Source organism: Nomascus leucogenys, chromosome 18, assembly GCF_006542625.1.
Source record: "Nomascus leucogenys isolate Asia chromosome 18, Asia_NLE_v1, whole genome shotgun sequence".
Lineage (NCBI taxonomy): Eukaryota > Metazoa > Chordata > Mammalia > Primates > Hylobatidae > Nomascus > Nomascus leucogenys.
The window spans coordinates 42,557,208-42,576,409 of record NC_044398.1 but is presented as its reverse complement, the minus strand read 5'-3'; the positions used below and the strand labels follow the sequence as shown (position 1 = coordinate 42,576,409).

At 42.1% G+C, this 19,202-nt stretch overlaps 1 protein-coding gene across 1 annotated transcript in view; it reads left to right on the top strand.

Moving 5' to 3' along the window:
- LOC100582370 (RUN and FYVE domain-containing protein 2-like) overlaps positions 1 to 19,202 on the top strand; it is a 124,849-nt gene that overhangs the window by 4,302 nt on the left and 101,345 nt on the right. The window contains exons 2-8 of the mRNA XM_030797763.1: positions 1,483 to 1,714; positions 4,058 to 4,231; positions 7,132 to 7,249; positions 11,956 to 12,057; positions 14,359 to 14,482; positions 14,674 to 14,735; positions 15,583 to 15,648. Coding sequence (XP_030653623.1) covers positions 1,483 to 1,714; positions 4,058 to 4,231; positions 7,132 to 7,249; positions 11,956 to 12,057; positions 14,359 to 14,482; positions 14,674 to 14,735; positions 15,583 to 15,648 — 878 coding nt within the window. The remainder of the gene's footprint in view (positions 1 to 1,482; positions 1,715 to 4,057; positions 4,232 to 7,131; positions 7,250 to 11,955; positions 12,058 to 14,358; positions 14,483 to 14,673; positions 14,736 to 15,582; positions 15,649 to 19,202) is intronic.

The following is a 19,202-nucleotide window of genomic DNA, read 5'->3' as shown; positions in this document are numbered from 1 at the left end:
TATCTTCATATTGCTGTATTTATTGATAAACTAAAACTGGGATCATAAGATATATGTCATATATATGTAACTTTTTTTAAAAAATTAAAAAGCACAAAAATACAAAAAATTAGCTGGGTGTGGTGATGAGCACCTGTGGTCCCAGCTACTAGGAAGGCTGAGGTGGGAGGATCAGTTGAGCCTGGGAGGCAGAGGTTGCAGTGAGCTGAGATCGTGCCACTGCACTCCAGCATGAGTGACAGAGTGAGACTCTGTCTGAAAAAATAAAAAATCTCTTCTAGCTAATAGGATATGCCTATCTAATTCCACTTGAGTCACTACTGGCCCTTACAGTGACTAGGGCTCATAATCCTGGGAAATGTGAACCAAGATGGATCCAGGGATGAAGTCTGACTTTTTTTTTTTTTTTTTTTTGAGACGGAATCTTGGGATTACAGGCACACGCCACCACACCCGGCTAATTTTTGTATTTTTAGTAGAGATGAGGTTTCACCATGTTAGCCAGACTGGTCTCGAACTTCTGACCAGGTGATCCGCCCGCCTTGGCCTCCCGAGTAGCTGGGACTACAAGTGCGTGCCACCATGTCTGCCTAAATTTTGTATTTTTAGTACAGACGGAGTTTCACCATGTTGGTCAGGCTGGTCGCGAACTCCTGACCTCGTGATCTATCCAGAGCAGCCTCTCAAAGTGCTGGGATTACAGGCATGAGTCACTATACCCAGCCGAGGTCTGAATTTTAGTGCTTGTGTGGATATTGCTGTGGCACATAATGAAATATTTTTGAATTGTTTTCTTTCTTTTTTCACTTTAGCTTTTTGTAATGAGCTTTATCAAATTGCTTTAGGGCGGGCTCTGTGGCTCAGGCCTGTAATCCTAGCACTTTGGGAGACCGAGATGGGCGGATCACCAGGTCAAGAGATCCTGGCCAACATGGTGACCATCCTGGCCAACATGGTGAAACCCCCGTCTTTACTAAAAATACAAAAATTAGCCGGGTGGAGTGGCGCGCGCCTGTCATCCCAGCTACTCAGGAGGCTGAGGCAGGAGAATCCCTTGAACCCGGGAGGCAGAGTTTGCAGTGTGCCGAGATCACGCCACTGCACTCCAGCCTGGTGACAGAGCGAGACTCCATCTCAAAAAAAAATCCCCAAAAAACAAAAAAAAGTCGTAATTTGGGACTAACTAGTTTTAGTAGGTTTCTGCCTACTGTTAATTGCTTCAGATTTTCTAAATTCTTTTGGTCCCCTTTGTGTTTGTGAAGGTGAATGGGCAGTAGTCAGGCGTGTTAGATCAGGCCTCACCAGGCCGGTGGAAGCAACGTTTGCGTGTGGCCGACTGCCCCTTGAAATCCGGCCTTCGCGCTCCGGCGAAGCCCCCGGGACACGGGACCGAGGGCCCAGCACTCTGGCTCCTCACACATGTGGTCTCCTTCACGTTCCTTTCTTTCTCCTCGCGGTCCCAGCGGATGCGAGGAGGCTTAGAGACCGCGGGCTTGCTCTCCCGCCCGCCGCAGGCTCCGCGGGTCCCCGCCCCACCCGAGGCGCCGCTCCCCCTGGGGCCGCCTGGGAGCCCTCCCGCCGCCGGGGGCGCTGTGGGCCGCAGCGGGCCTGGCTGCAGATGCGGTGGTGGCCGCCGGGCGCCTGGAGGAAGCTGCTGGCCAGGCCGAAGGAGCCTCCGCCCGAGACCGCACAGCCGCCGCCGCCGCCGCCATGGGTAAGGCGAGCGGGCCGAGACCGAATGCTCGGCCCTCAGTCCCGGGCTGAGGGCCGCGGCCAGGCGGGGTGGACTGGGAGCTGTGGGAGACGCCGAGGCCGCCAGTCGGAACTGGGGCCCGAACCCAGGATGGGCGGGGACTGCCTGGGACTCGGGGGCTCCCGGGGTCGTCATGGCAACGCACCCCCTCCCTTATTCCGGCCCGTTCCCGCCCGGGTTCTGAGGCACAGTGGCCGAGGGCTCGAGGTGCCACGGCGTCCAGGAGCGAGGACAGGGCCAGGCAGGGTGTCACTCCGGGGTCGGGGAGCAGGCGGGGAGGGGCGACGACTTTTCAGGTTTGGGGGTGGCGGAGGGAAGACGCATCTCAGGTTTTGGCCTGGGTGCCTGACGCCGAGGGCGGGAGACGGGGAATGCTGACGCGCAGGAGCCTGGATGAGCCCGCCGCGATGGTCCTGGGGGGCCCCAGGCCTCTGGGCACCCTTGCTGGGGGGAGGGGGCAGGAAGAGAGGCAGGGAAGGGGCTCTAGGCCCCGGCAAGGTGCGGGCACTGGCCCTGGGACTCCTCGCGCGCCTGCGGCCGGGTTTGGGGGTCGCGTCCGGGCCGGAGGAGTCCTGGAGCGCAGCCAGGGCGTGGCCGCGGTGTGAACGCCCCTCGGCGTGGGAACTGCCGGTGCCCAGCACCGATCTGCCTCCCAGCAGCTGCAAAACACCCTTTGTGTGGTTGTCGCATCGCACGTTAGGAATTATGATGGGCTGTGTTAAAAATGAGAGTTGCCACGGATTATGAAACATCAAGTGGTTTCACTCCCGAAAAATAGTGGGAGTCAGACCACAATGCAGATTTGAAGGAATGTCGTGTGTGGACATTTTTTCCACCAGGCAGTTTGGCCATAGCAGTTGTGGCTGTTTTCATTTTAGATTGCTTAGGATTCAGTGTAAGGCTTCATGCCTAGCTATCTAGAAAGCAGAGCTAGAATACTAGATCATTGGAGACTCTGGGTTTTTTGTTGTTGTTGTTCAGTGAAGGAAAAACGGGCACATTGATTACTTGTAAATTTGTCAGAGATTACGAAATGTTATACTAAGTGCTTCGTTTTTCCACACCTTAGTTTTGTTATCTGTGTTTGTTGAAGGTATTCACCAGTCACAACAGTGATGAGAAGATGGGAAAGCGTCTGAATTTCTAAGTAAACTGAGAATAAAATTTGTGGGAAGGAGGACAATATTTTTGTGAATTGAAAATATCTTGCTTGATGATACTGTGTCTTAAAAACATCAATTAAAAATCAGGCCTTTTAGAATGTGCATCTATTAACTTGGTATTCAGACTGGCGCTGTGGGCATCCTCAACTGTGTGGATGGGTGAGGAACATTAATGTAAAACTGGTCTCTGCTTTCATTTTCTCTTTGAAAATAAAGCAGTCATGCAATACAGAACTACAGTCAGAATGAAGAAGCCAGACAGAAAGAGAGTAGACTGAAAGAATTGGACGGCTTCTTCTGTGTCCCCTTACTTGTCAGTGTATTTTACCTGTCATGTTTGTTGTGGATGACACTGGAATCCTAGAATTTTAACTACCTTTTATTTTATTGCCAGTTTATTCTGAACACTTTTGCCTTGGAATTCATCCTAAGACGGTACCTGCTATCCACCTTTTGCATGAGGCCCTTAAACCTGTTGTCTCTCACCCCAAATTTATCTCCACAGAAGATCATTTTAAAAAACTCATTCTCTATGAAGAGGTACCAGGAAAGTTAAATACAGGAGAATGGCAGATTTGCAGGATCTTGAGAATAATTCATAAACTTTGGCTGGAGTGGTCATGGAAATTTTCTTTTTTCTTTTTTTTCTTTCTTCTTTTTTTTTTTTTTTTTGTGAGACGGAGTCTTGCTCTGTCACCAGGTTGGAGTGCAGTGGCGCGATCTCAGCTCACTGCAACCTCCGCCTCCTGGGTTCAAGTGACTCTCCTGCTTCAGCCTCCCGAGTAGCTGGGACTACAGCCACGCACCACCAGGCCCAGCTAATTTTTGTATTTTTAGTAGAGACGGCGTTTCACCATGTTGGCCAGGATGGTCTCAATCTCTTGACCTCGTGATCCACCCGCCTCGGCCTCCCAAAGTGCTGGGATTACAGGCGTGAGCCACCGCGCCTGGCTGGAAATTTTTTACAGTATATGTGAGAGACATAAAGAGAAGTTAATCAAGGGTGTGGTTTAGCTGGGGAGAATTTGTCAACCAAGGAACAGCAAACTACTGTTGGTTTTTATAGGGGAAGGGAAGGGTTTGTGTATTTTTCATTGTCATGTCTTAGAAATGATGTTGGATTCCTTTCTTGTGTTTTCAGCTACAAAAGACCCCACAGCTGTAGAGAGAGCAAACTTGTTAAACATGGCTAAGCTGAGTATCAAAGGACTCATTGAATCTGCTCTGAGCTTTGGCCGCACTTTGGATTCTGACTATCCCCCCTTGCAGCAATTCTTTGTTGTTATGGAACATTGCCTGAAACACGGTCTTAAAGGTATCATGAGATTTTAAAAAATTATTTCATTTTAGAATTTCCGTTTTTCAAGTGCCCTTGAGAATGGGTTATTTTTTGAGGCCATAATTACATTACTGTGCACTAAAAAATATTGAGTGGATTGATTTTGGGAGAAAATGTCTTACGACTTTATGTTTTCTAATAATGGTCTAATAATGGTCTTCAGAAAATGCTTAATTGTTAATGTTTTGTAAACAGAATATTTGATTTAAAAATTTTTTAAACTTACATAATCTGACCTATTTTCTGTTTTCTAGGACAATTATAGATTTATATTTTAAAGCTGGTGATACTGCTATGAGCTCATATTAATAGTTCGAACCCTGTTGAACAACTGCATTGAAATAGTGGATTGTTGAAATAGAAACCTCCTAGATATATACACGAACGTATGTAGAAATATCTTCTGGATGGAGTTATTGTAGAAATGTGAGCCATCCCTGAAGATGATAACAGCAGATATTGTATTCTACTCTCAGTACATATTGAATTATTGTTACATATAAAATGTTTGTTTTATATTTAATTTTAAAATACTTACTGCATAATAACTGTGCTTTTACTTATAATAATTGTTCACAGTTTTGGCCTCTAGTTCATATGATGAGTATCTATGTAGAGGGCTATGTAAGAGTTGTACACTAGAGTGACTATTATAGAGTAAAAGAAGCTTGACTGGCCAGACACGGTGGCTTAATGCCTGTAATACCAGCATATGCCTGTGGTCCCAGCTGTTCGGGAGGCTGAAGTGGGAGGATCACCTGAGCCTGAGGAGGTCGAGGCTTCAGTGAGCTCTGATTGTACCACTGTACTCTAGCCTGGGCAACAGAGAGAGACCCTGTCTCAAAAAAAAAAAAAAAAGTGAAGATTCAAAGATTTACCTAAACTTTGTTTTAATAAAAAGTACTTCAAAACTAGAAGGAAGCCTTGACATCAAAATTTGAGAAATCCTATGTGATGTTATTAGCATACTCATTTCTTTTTCTTTAAAGACTTAAAGCAATTTCTTAAAATATATAAATACTAGCGAAAGATACTCTTTTTGTACATGAATCAAACAACAGAGAAGTACACAGAGCAAAACATGGTTTTTATTCATTCTCTTCTATTAATCTCTCTAAAGGAAATTGGGCACCTGTAATCCCAGCACTTTGGGAGGCTGAGGCGGGTGGGTCACTTTGAGGTCAGGAGTTCAAGACCAACCTGGCCAGTGTGGTGAAAACCCATCTCTACTAAAAATACAAAAATTAGCCAGGCTGGTGCTGTTCACCTGTAATCCCAGCTACTCAGGAGGCTGAGGCAGGAGAATCGTTTGAACCTGGGAGGCGGAGGTTGCAGTGAGCTGAGATCGTGCCACTGGATTCCAGCCAGGGGCGACAGAGTGAGACTCTGTCTCAAAAGAAGGAAAACGGGAGAATTAGATATTCTCTTATCCCTTTTCTGTTTTTTTTTCTTTTACTCTAATTGTAATCATGCTATTAGCATTATTCTGTGACTTCCTTCTTTTAAAAAAAAAAAAGTGGCTGGGTGCAATGGCTCATGTCTGTAATCTCGGGACTTTGGAGGCTGAGGCCAACGGATCACTTGAGGTCCAGAGTTCGAGATCAGCCTGGACAACATAGTGAAACCCTGTCTCTACTAAAAATACAAAAATTAGCTGGGCGTGGTGCTGCATGCCTGTAGTCCCAGCTACTTGGGAGGCTGAGGCAGGAGAATTGTTTGAACCTGGGAGGCAGATGTTGCAGTGAGCTGAGATCATGCCACTGCACTCCAGTCTGGGAGACAGAGTGAGACTCTGTCTCAAAAAAAAAAAAAAAATGATACGGCTTGGAGATCTTTCCATTTACATAGATGTCTATATCAGAATTAATAACTGTGCGATATTTTATGGTATGTATATGGCATAATTTATTTAACCATGCTCCTCTTTTTTTTTTGTGAGATGGGGGTGTCACTCTGTCACCCAGGAGTGCATCTTGATTTTCCCCAATACTGCTGAAATGGAGTTTGCCAAATTATGGCCAAAATAGTTAAATTTTAAACTATTTTTAGACTGTATTTCCTTTACTTCACAACATATGTTGAACCATGTCCAAGCAGTTATAGACTTATCTGGGTGAATCATTATAAAGCTACTTTGTGTGTGTGATTTTCTCCCCCTGGGAAAAATTGCCTATCTTGGGTGTCCTTGGGTGGTGTATATGATAGGCACCCTGTATTTGCAGGAGATCTGGTCAGTAATAACAAAGAAATGTATGGCAATTTCATGGTTTTATATTGACCAAATCTCAGAATAAAATACAAGGAAAAGGAAATTCACAATTTTTCATATTTAAAATTAAAATAACTTCTTAGGCCGGGCGTGGTGGTTCATGCCTGTAATCCCAGCACTTTGGGAGGCCAAGATGGGAGGAATGCTTGAAGCCAAGAGTTCAAGACCAGCCTGGTCAACATAGCGAAACGCCATCTCTATTTACTAAAAAAAAAAAGGGCATTATAAAAAATAAAATAACTTTTTATTTATGCTTGGTTTGTTTAATAAACTTATAAAGGTCAATCAGCTAGGGCCACCAGCCTTTATTTTGGTACTGGTAGAGAATGAATGCATGCAGTCATTTTTCACTTTAATTACCTAACTGCATATTTGATAAGAAAGAATGGTCACTGTGTCTTTTTATCATGTGGAAAACAATAGCAGGATGGGCAACAGGATCCTACTTGCACAGGCTCCAGATCCACAGGGATATGTAGTGGATAAAAGAGGAAAGGTCTCTGAATAATTGTATGTTAAGTTAGAAATGTTGAAACTAAATATTTAAAAATAAGTTACTACAGTTTTATATGTTGACATTGTGTGCATTATGTGTTCTTTTTTTCAGTAAGAAAATCATTTTTGAGTTATAACAAAACCATCTGGGGCCCTTTGGAACTGGTGGAGAAGCCGTACCCCGAAGCAGAGGAAATAGGAGCCAGTGTCCGGGATCTACCTGGTCTGAAGTAAGGAGGTCTATTACTTGTTCATCCCTAGCCACAGAAGTGTATTCGTTGTTCCTCCAAAGTACCTCACACTGTAGCTTATTGTCTTCTCTTAGTCTTAAGTCCCCTTCTTCTAATCCTCTTGTAATAAAATTATGTTCATTCTTTATGGCTCAACTCAAATCTCATTTCCTTTATGAAGTTTTTCTTAGCCTCTTCGATCAGAATTAACCAGTCACCATTCTGCCTTGTATTGTAGGAAATTCAAAGTCCTTTTAAGATAGGCTATATCAATTATGCATCTTTGTTTTCTGAGTGTTAAATTAGTTTGCCTGTAGTAGAAAGTCAATAAGTATTGATGAAAGACTGATTTAGGCTGAATCCAGGGCACAGGCTGAGGAGATTCCAGTTCTCGGATAAGCCACTTATATACATGGTGTAAATTTCTTTGCTTCTTCTGAAAATTGGTACCTATAATGTCACCAGCCTGTTTCATCAGACAAATATAAGTAAAATATCTTAAAAGTTGGAGTATGTTAGCTAAGAATACTTTCATGAGTACTGAAAATTTTTTGTAGGTGTCAAGTGTTAAGACTCAGTTCTTATATTCTTTTTTTCTTTTTTTTTGAGACGGGGGCTCGCTCTGTCACCCAGGCTGGAGTGCAGTGGCACGATCTCAGCTCACTGCAACCTCTGCCTCCTGGGTTCAAGTGATTATCCTGCCTCAGCCTCCTGAGTAGCTGGGACTACAGGCGCCCGCCACCATGCCCGGCTAATTTTTTTGTATTTTTAGTAGAGATGGGGTTTCACCGTGTTAGCTAGAGTGGTCTCGATCTCCTGACCTTGTGATCCGCCCGCCTCAGCCTCCTATTAGTGCTGGGATTACAGGCGTGAGCCACCGCACCAAGCCTATATTCTTTTTTTTTTAATTTTCTTTTTAATTTTTATTTTCTTTATTTTTTTTGAGATGGAGTCTTGCTATGTCGCCCAGGCTGGAGTGCAGTGGTGCGATCTGGGCTCACTGCAACCTCCGCCTCATGGGTTCAAGCAATTTTCCTGCCTCAGCCTCCCGAGTAGTTGGGATTACCATGCCTGGCTGATTTTTTGTATTTTTAGTAGAGACGGGGTTTCACCGTGTTAGTCAGGATGGTCTTGATCTCCTGACCTTGTGATCTGCCCGCCTTGGCCTCCCAAAGTGCTGGGATTACAGGTGTGAGCCACTGTGCCTGACCAGTTTTTATATTCTTTAGAGTGAAATTAAAATGTAAGCGTTCTCTTTTGTTTATCTTTATTTTATTTTATTTTGAGACGGAGAGTCTCACCCTGTTGCCCAGACTGGAGTGCAGTGGCGCAATCTCGGCTCACTGCAACCTCTGCCTTCCAGGTTCAAGTGATTCTCGTGCCTCAGCCTCCCAAGTAGCTGGGATTACAGGCATGTGCCACCATCCATACCTGGCTAATTTTTGTATTTTTAGTAGAGATGGGGGTTTTGCCATATTGACAAGGCTGGTCTTGAACTCCTGTCCTCAATAGTGATGGAATTGGCCCGGCGCAGTGGCTCAGGCCTGTAATCCCAGCACTTTGGGAGGCCGAGGTGGGCGGATCACCTGAGGTCGGGAGTTCGAGACCAGCCTGACCAAAACGGAGAAAGCCTGTCTCTACTAAAAATACAAAATTAGCCGGTGTGGTGGCACATGCCTGTAATCCCAGCTACTCAGGAGGCTGAGGCAGGAGAATTGCTTGAACCCGGGAGGCAGAGGTTGCAGTGAGCAGAGATCATGCCGTTGCACTCAAGCCTGGGCAATAAGAGCGAAACTGTCTCAAAAAAAGTGCTAGTATTACAGGTGTGAGCCACCGTGCCCAGCCTCCCTTTAGTTTATCTTAATTCTTGTTAATGAGATAACTTTTTTTGCATTAAGCATTTTCTGTAAGTTTATTCGTTTGTTTTCTCATAGTTTTACAACTTACGGTTGGTATATGTTGTGGAGAGTATGGTAGTGTTTTGCTGTTATTTTGTTGTTGAATATTCAGATGTTTGTAAATTGGACTTAATTGAGTGATAAAAGTAAGTGGCTACTGTTGAGCACTGTGTTAGAGTAATAAGGTACCTGTTTGACATGAATTATCTCCTTTAGTGCTTAAATCAGTCTTACAGGTAGAGGTTATTATTATAATTGTATAGATGTGAAAAATAAATGCCAGATAAATTATAGTTAAAAAGTGGCAGACGCAGGATTTAAACCCAGTTTTTAGAGTTAAATATAAAGTGGCTGAGTGTGGTGGCTGATACCTGTAATCCCAGAACTTTGGGAGGCCAAGATGGGTTGATTGCCAGAGCCCAAGAGTTTGAGACCAGCCTGAGCAACATGGCGAAACCCCATGTCTACTAAAAATACAAAAAAATTAGCTGGGTGTGGTGGTGCACGCCTGTAGTCCCAGCTACTCGGGAGGCTGAGGCAGGAGAATTGCTTGAACCTCGGAGGCAGAAGTTGCAGTGAGCCAAAATCGCATCACTACACTCCAGCCTGGGTGACAGAGTGAGACTTTGTCTCCCCCACCAAAAAAAATTGAAAAAAAACAAAAAAAAATCAAGTGATGTTTGTTCACAATTGATATTTTTGGTATATCGGGTGTAAAGATTTTTAACAGAGGAAAAACAGAATTTCAACTCTCAAAAACAAAAATGTAAGATTTCATTTATTTTAATATGAAAATATGTATTCATATTTTGTTAAAAAGCCAGACTCTACAATAGTAAAACCTGTTTTCCAATGGTGTTCATTAAAATGCTAAGCTATAAGAAACACATTAATTATTATAAGTGAAGATCAAGTCTCTTCCTGTACTATCTGCCAAAATGTTCTCTGCATAAGAAAATATAAAAGTGTGAATGATACCACTCTCTTTAAAAAAAAAAAGTATAAAAGTTGCTTTTAAAAAAATTATTATTATATTTTATGGAGACTGAGTCTCTCTCTGTTGCTCAGGCTGGAGTGCAGTGGCGTGATCTTGGCTCACTGCAACCTCCACCTCCTGGGTTCAAGCGATTCTCCTGCCTTCGCCTCTCGAGTAGCTGGGATTACAGGCTCATGCCACCGTGCCTGGCTAATTTTTGTATTCTTAGTGGAGATGGGGTTTCACCATGTTGGCCAGGCTGGTCATGAACTCCTGACCTCAAGTGATCCACCTGCCTTGGCCTCCCAAAGTGCTGGGATTACAGGCGTGAGCCACCGCGCCCAGGCCGCTTCTATTTTTAATAACAGATAGAACTTGGGTAAGAGAGGTATGAGATTTAATTTCTTAAGTGCAACAAGATTAAAGAAACATTTGAAAACCAGTAAGCAGCACAGTGATTTCTCTTTAATTACTAGCCTGGCACCCTCTTAGCTTTGTTATGATTTTTAAAATTCAGATATAATGTTACCTAGGTTTTTGAAGGCATTATGGTGCCTTATTGTTGAAATTTTTTTTTTTTTTTGAGACCAAATCTTACCTTGTTGCCCAGGCTGGAGTGCGATAGTGCAATCTTGCCTGACTGTAACCTCCACCTCCTGGGTTCAAGTGATTCTCCTGCCTCAGCCTCCTGAATAGCTGGGATTACAGACACCCACCACCAAGCCCAGTTATTTTTTGTGTTTTTAGTAGAGACGGGGTTTCACCATGTTGGCCAGGCTTCTTTCGAACTCCTGACCTTGTGATCCGCTAGCCTCAGCCTCCCAAAGTGCTGGGATTACAGGTGTAAGCCGCTGGGCCCGGCCTGGTGAAGTTTTAATATTTATTTTTAGAGGGCTAAGCCCATTCAAACTAAATATTTCTTTTTTTTTTTTCTGAGATGGGGTGTCACTCTGTCGCCCAGGCTCGAGTACAGTGATACAATCACTGTTCACTGCAGCCTCTGCCTACTGGGCTTAAGCAACCTCCTGCCTCAGCCTTCTGAGTAGCTGGGTCTACAGGGACATGCCACCACACCTGGCATTTTGATTTTTTTTTGATTTTTTAATTTTAATTTTATTTTTTAATTTAATTTATAATTTTTTTTTATATAGAGACAGGGTCTCCCTATGTTGTCCAGGCTGTTCTCTAACTCCTGGACTCAAGCGATCCTCTCACCTTGACCTCTCAAAGTGTAGGGATGACAGGTGTCAGCCACCGTGCCCACCTAAATATTTCTTATAGAAGTATTCTCACCACAGTCCTGTGCTGCATAACATTTCATTCAATGATGGTAGTTCCAAAAGATTATAATACTGTATTTTTACTTTACCATTTCCATGTTTAGATATGTTTAGATACACAAATACTTAACAATTGTGTAATAATTGCCTACAGCATTCAGTACAGTAGCATGCTATATAGGTTTACAGCCTAGGAACAATAGGGTATACTATATAGCATAGGTGTGTATAACATCTTGGTTTGCAAATGTACACTGCATGATGAAATTACCTAACAATGCATTTTTCTGAAAGTATCATTAAGTGACACACTACTGTGTTTAGAGAGTCATTTCTTCCAAGACATTAAATAGTACCTGGATGTCCTACAGGAGGAACAGATTTACCCAGCTCTCAGGGATTCGTTTGTGTGCTCAAAAAGATAAACCTATAAAAATGAAAACAAAACCATTATAAAAATGCCCTTTTTCCTTGTTAATGTGTACCTCTAGAGATAGAAGATGTGATCTTTGGGCTAGGGCTGTTTTCTGATCAATTGGTTCTTCTCTTTAGGACCCCTCTGGGTCAAGCAAGAGCATGGCTTCGATTAGCCCTCATGCAAAAAAAAATGGCCGATTACTTACGTTGCTTAATTATTCAGAGGGATCTCTTGAGGTTAGTACTATTAAGTCATGATCTTTTCATTTTTTATTTTATTTATATGCTGTCTTCCAAAAAAGATTTAAGATGTAATATGAAAGGATATATAACATATAATAAAATGATATAAAATAAAAGGAGGAGCAAAATGAGACAGAAAAACATGATGGAGGCATAACATGGATCAGGAACTAGCCTTACATATGAATACCGTAAGCTTTGTTATCAGCCAGGATGGGGAAATTTATATATATTACATTTCTTCCTCTTTGTTTAAAATTTTTTTCTTTTGCCCTGCCTGGAAACTGCCATATATAGTACATTTCTGTTAGTTTTATTTTTCTGAATATGGTTAATTCTATGGATAAAAATTTGTGTTGGAATTTGTGGCTTTAATTTCATAGGCTTTTTGTTTTTTGTTTTTTTTTTTTAGAATTTGAATATCCATATTATTGCTTCAACTGTATTGTGGGCACACTTTAAATTGAAGTCCAAACATTTATTTTGGCTGGGTGTGGTGGCTCATGCCTGTAATCCCAGCGCTGTGGGAGGCTGAGGCAGGTGGATCACTTGAGGTCAGGAGTTTGAGACCAACGTGGTGAAACCCTGTCTCTACTAAATAAACACAAAAATTAGCTGGGTGTGGTGGCGCATGCCTGTAATCTAGCTACTTGGGAGGCTGAGGCAGGAGAATCGCTTGAACCCAGTAGAGGGAGGTTGCAGTGACCTGAGATTGTGCCACTGCACTCCAGCCTGGGTGATAAGAGTGAGACCCTGTCTCAAAAAAATAAAATAAAACGAAGGCCAAACATTTATTTAAGACAGATTTGCAGAGCAAGGCAATCAGTTCTCCAAGGGAGTGGGCCCATGGTGGCCCTCCACTCATTCTTGTTCTGTTAGAGTGCCTCTCTGACGTTGTGGAGAATTTAGTCCTGGTTTTGGTTTTACTTGTGATGCTGGTTTTACATTGTGGTTTTCCCAGTTGTTAAACGAGAATGACCGTACGTTAAGCACCCATGGCTTCTCAGTATTCTGAAGGATAATTAAAGTGATTATATAATGTACATGGGACTTATTAAAGAAGGCATGAGACAGTGATAACTACTTCTCTGAATGTATGTTGATGAGACTTAGTTTTTGGACTGTCCTATTTCTTTCACAACTCTCTTTTTGAACAGTTTTTAGAATGTAGATATCCTGAAGTGTCTTTAATTGATGATTATCTATTAAGATTTATAATATATCTATCAAATGCATTGACTTGAACGTGGGCTTTGAAATGTTGCATATGTTCATTTTCCACCTTAGTCTTTATCCCAAGGGTCTTAATAAATCCGAGGATTGAAAATTCAACTCTGATAAAATATAATCAGATCAGCAGCAGTCACTATATCCATCTGAGTCAGAGACGTCCCAGGGCTCAGTGTTGCCTCTTTTTGTTTTTTATTTTTTTGAGATGCAGTCTTGTTCTGTTGCCCAGGCTGGAGTGCAGTGGTGCAATCTTGGCTCACTGCAACCTCTGCCTCCTGGGTTCAGGCAATTCTCCTGCCTCAGCCTCCCAAGTAGCTGGAATTACAGGCGTGTGCCACCACGCCTGGCTAATTTTTGTATTTTTAGTAGAGATGAGGTTTCACCATGTTGACCAGGTTGGTCTTGAACTCCTGACCTCAAGTGATCCTCCCGCCTTGGCCTCCCAAAGTGCTGGGATTACAGGCATGAGCCACCGTGTCTGGTGCCACTTTTTCTTTTCATCCCTCCTTGCTCCTCTTTTCTCTCTCTCAAAAAAAATTTCCGTCTTTTATCTCCTTCAGTCCTTTTGATTTTTCAATAGAGACATTTAAATTTAAAAAATATAAAAAGTTGGCCAGGCACGGTGTCTCACGCCTGTAATCCCAGAACTTTGGGAGGCTGAGGCCCGCGGATCACGAGGTCAGGAGATCGAAACCATCTTGGCTAACATGGTGACACCCCGTCTCTACTAAAAATACAAAAAATTAGCCGGGCACGGTGGCGGGCACCTTGTAGTCCCAGCTACTCGGGAGGCTGAGGCAGGAAAATGGCGTGAACCCGGGAGGCGGAGCTTGCAGTGAGCCGAGATAACGCCACTGCAGTCCGGCCTGGGAGAAAGAGCGAGACTTTGTCTCAAAATAAATAAATAAATAATAAAAAATACGTATAAAGGCTAATTTGAAGGTACCTAACTGAGATGGCTTTCGTTTCTGTGAGATAGAAGGTTAGGAAGATAATGGTGATTTTAAATTTTAGTTTTTGAAATAAATTTGTGATTTAAAGTCTTTATTTTTTACATTTTCACAGTGAGTTTTATGAGTATCATGCACTAATGATGGAAGAAGGAGGAGCAGTAATTGTTGGGCTGCTGGTTGGCCTGAATGTGATCAATGCTAATCTGTGTGTGAAGGGAGAGGATTTAGACTCACAAGTAAGTGAAAGTGACTAGTGCCAAATGCAGAATGTTTTCAGTTTGCACAGTTCCTCCTTGATCAGGTGTCATTTGAAGTTGTAAACAGGACTGTTAAACACTAAAGGAATATTAAGAGTGACATTCAGTAAAGGTACTTCTGATAAAGTATTTTCTCCCCTTTAAATTAAAAAAAACTTTATTTACTTCAGGTTGGAGTGATTGATTTTTCTATGTACTTAAAGAATGAAGAAGATACTGGAAATAAAGAAAGGTATGATTTTCATAAGTTATTTCACATACTGGGTTTTTTATAAGATCCATCTATTTACAGTGTGGTTTTATTTTGTTGTTTTCCCCCCTGTGACTTCTTCATTTCATTTTCACTTCCATTACAAGCTTTACAAAGCAGATTATGGAAAATCACTTAGGAGAAGGAGGTTTTATTAATAGTATGAAGTGGGACCTTTGGTTATACCTGTAGTTACTGAGACCCATTTTAATAGCTGTTTTTTGGAATAAAAGAGATGAAAGCTTATTATTCACAAGTTTGCAAATACTGGTTTACTTCAAGATCGAACTATTTTTTTTGTTTTGAGACAGAGTCTTGCTCTGTTGCCCAGGCTGGAGTGCAGTGGTTCCATCTTGGCTCACTGCAACCTCCACCTCCTGGGTTCAAGCGATTTTCCTGCCTCAGCCTCACCAGTAGCTGGAATTACAGGTACCCGCCACCATGCCTGGCTAATTTTTGTTATTTTTAGTAGAGACAGGGTTTCACCATGTTGGCCAGACTGGTTTCGAACTCCTGGACTCAAGTGACCTACCTGCCTCGGCCTCCCAAAGTGCTGGGATTACAGGGGTGAGCCACCATGCCCAGCCCTAATTATGTTTAAATTTAAAATACACTAATGGTATTGTTAAGTCTATTATTAGCAAGTAATTTATTCAACAAAGGTTATAGATACTTAGTACACAGCTTACTGTTATTCTTATGTTTTATTTTAAAGGCAAGACAATGTTTTATTATTTTAGTTTTATAATATTTTTAGATGATTTAGATTTTTTTTGCACTTAATAAATACCTTTTCATCTAGCACAAAGCTACTCTTTTCCTCATTTAGGAATGTTCAAATTGCTGCCATATTAGACCAAAAGAATTATGTTGAAGAATTAAATAGACAACCGAAGTAAGTATTGTGGATACTTAGGACATTTATGAATATTGTTTTAGGTTTTTGTTTTTTTCGCTTCAGTTCTGCTTACCGTATTCCTTTCTTCTAAGAGTGAGAAGGGGTTGAAGGGATAGAGAGAAAATGGAAAGTAAGAATGCAGAGAATTACTGGAGATAATTCATTTTAAGCAGAAAATGAGAGTCAGACTTTTTTTTTTTTTTTTTTTGAGATGATGTCTCACTCTGTTGCCAGGCTGGAGTGCAGTGGCGTAATCCTGGCTCACTGCAACCTCCGCCTCCCAGGTTCAAGTGATTCCCCTGCCTCAGCTTCCTGAGTAGCTGGGACTATAGGCGTGCACCACCACACCTGGCTAATTTTTTTTTTTTTTTTTGTATTTTAGTAGAGACGGGGTTTCACCATGTTGGCCAGGATGGTCTCAATCTTCTGACCTTGTGATCTGCCCACCTTGGCCTCCCAAAGTGCTGAGATTACAGGTGTGAACCACCACGCCTGGCCCGAGAGTCAGGTTTTTAAAACAGAATCTTCATCAGATTTAAATAGAACTTAAAACTTATTGCTGTACCCTTGACAAAAAAGGCTAAGGTAAAAGTTTGTATCATTTTGATGGTTCAAAAATTCATTTTTCCTACCTCAAAGGGCTTCATATGTAAATGTGGCTGTCTGTCATCTTCTGTGGTGGAAGTGTTTGCCTTCTTACATTGTCAACTGGTCATTGAAGCTATCAGTGAATACTCTTGTTGAGAAGAATTTTTGAGACCTGTATGTAAAATAGTAAAGTGCAATTCTAATAGAAATATATGAGATGCGGCCAGGCGCAGTGACTCATGCCTGTAATCCCACTTTGGAAGGCCGAGGCAGGTGGATCACCTGAGGTAAGAAGTTCGAGACCAGCCTGACCAGTATGGTGAAACCTCGTCTCTACTAAAAAATACAAAAATTAGCCAGGTGTGGTGGCGGGCACCTGTAATCCCAGCTACTCGGGAGGATGAGGCAGGAGAATCACTTGAACCTGGGAGGTGGAGGTTGCAGTGAGTTGAGATCATGCCATTGTACTCCAGCTTGGGCAACAAAAGTGAAATGTGAAACTCCGTCTGGAAAAAAAAAAAAAAAAAAAAGAAAGAAATATATGAGATGCATAGGTTTTTTGTTTTGTTTTGTTTTGTTTTTTTTGTTTGAGACAGTCTCGCTCTGTTGCCCAGGCTGGAGTGCAATGGCACCATCTTAGCTCACTGCAACCTCTGCCTGCCCCCAGGGTTCTAGCGATTCTCCTACCTCAGCCTCCCGAGTAGCTGGGACCACAAGTGTGCACCACCATGCTTAGTAATTTTAAATTTTTTCGTAGAGATGAGGTCTCACCGTGTTGCTCAGGCTGGTCTTCAACTCCTGGGTTAAAGCAGTCCTCCCATCTCAGGCTCCCAAAGTGCTGAAATTACAGGCATGAGCCATTGTGCCCAGCCACATAGGTAATTTAAAATTTCTGGTAACTACAATAAAAATGTAAAAAAAACCCAAAAAATTAAAAATATATTTTATTTTACCCAGTATTCCCCAAATATTCTTCCAACATGCAATCAATACAAAAAATTAGAGGACAGACACGATGTCTCACTCCTGTAATCCCAGCACTTTGGGAGGCCAAGGCGTGTGGATCACTTGAGATCAGGAGTTTGAGAACAGCCTGGCCAACATGGTAAAACCCCATCTCTACTAAAAAATACAAAAATTAGCCAGGCATGGTGGCACGTGCCTGTAGTTCCAGCTACTCGTGAGGCTGAGGCAGGAGAATTGCTCAAACCCGGGAGGTGGAGATTGCAGTGAGCCAAGATCACGCCATTGCACTCCAGCCTGGATGATGTAACGAGACTCCATCTCAAAAAAAAAAAAAAAAAAAAAAAAAAAGGCCAGGTGTGATGGCTCATGCATGTAATCCCAGCACTTTGGGAGGCTAAGGCAAGAAGATCTCTTGAGCCCAGGACTTCAAGGCTGTAGTGAACTATGATCGCATCACTGCATTCCAGCCTTGGTGACACAGTGAGACCTTGTCTCAAAGAAAAAAAAAAAAACGATTATTAGCCTGGCATGGTGGTACATGTCTTTAGTCCTAGCTACTTTGAGGCTGAGGTGAGAGGATCACCTGAGCCCAGGAGTTTGAGATCAGCCTGGGCAACATAATGAGACCCCCATCTCTTAAAAAACAATTATTATTAATAACATATTTTATACTCTTTTTTTTGGCACTGTCTACAAAAGCCAATATATATTTTACCCTTACAGCACATTTCAATTTGGACTAGCCACATTTTAAGTGTTTAGTAGCCACATATGGCTCATGGCGGCCATACTGGACAGCACAGGTATAGTGAGTAATATTTGCTATGTAATTAGAAATGAACTGTTTTCATTAATCTCATTTAATAGTAAATATTCTCTGGGTGATAGGATTATGAATAATTTTTATTTTATTCTTTGTACTTTTCTATATTTTCTGAGTACTACTCAAAGAATATGTATTATAATCAGAAAATACAATTAAACATTTTCCCATTTTAGGACAAGAAACTAATAAGCTGTGACTCTTGCTTTTCCTCTAAAGTTGTAGAAATAGGAAAGACTTCATATCAGTCTTTTTTAAATGGAGTTTTAATAGAAATCGTAGGAAATATATGTATATTTTATAATTTGTATTTCTGAGATTGTATTTCTAAATGCAAACTTGGGTTTCTTAATTATTTATGTTTAAACTTCTAATCACTTTTTGGTAACAGGTAATATTAATATATTCATATGGCTCAAACTTCAAAAGGCACAAAAGGAACGTAAAACAAAAGTCTCCCTCTCCCTGATCTTCATCAATCTAGTTTCCCTCTTCACAAGTAATTAATATATTAGGTTCTTGTGTATCCAGAGATACTCTATGCTCATAGCAGTAATATGTATATCTATTCTCATATCTCTTCCCCCTCCCTCTTCTTACATATTAGGTAGCATACTTTCACACTACTCTATACCTTACTATTTTCACTTAACTTTTTTTTTTTGAGACGAGAGCTCTTTGTGTTGTCCCTGGCTTGGGTGCAGTGGTGCAGTCTCAGCTCACTGCAACCTCCACCTACTGGGCTTAAGCGATCCGCCTGCCTGGGCCTCCCAAAGTTCTGGGATTACAGGTGTGAGCCACCATGCCTGGCCAACAATTTATCTTGGGGTTATTCCATTCAGTTCAAAAGAGTTTTCTTTTTGAGACAGAGTTTCGCCCTTTCACCCAGGCTGGAGTGCAGTGGCGTGATCTCTGCTCACTGCAACCTCCACCTTCCAGTTTCAAGTGATTCTCCTGCCTCAGGCTCCTGAGTAGGGGATTACAGGTACCCGCCACCATGCCCGGCTAATTTTTTGCGCATTTAGTAGAGACTCCATAGTCTTTTAAAAAGATGGAGGTGTGTGACCTTCAAAGCCTTTTTCTCATTTTTATTAGTAGGTGTTGTCAGCTTGAGTACCTTCCGTGCAGAACCTATCTTGCATACCACTTACTAATCTCTTTGGTTATGAGACAA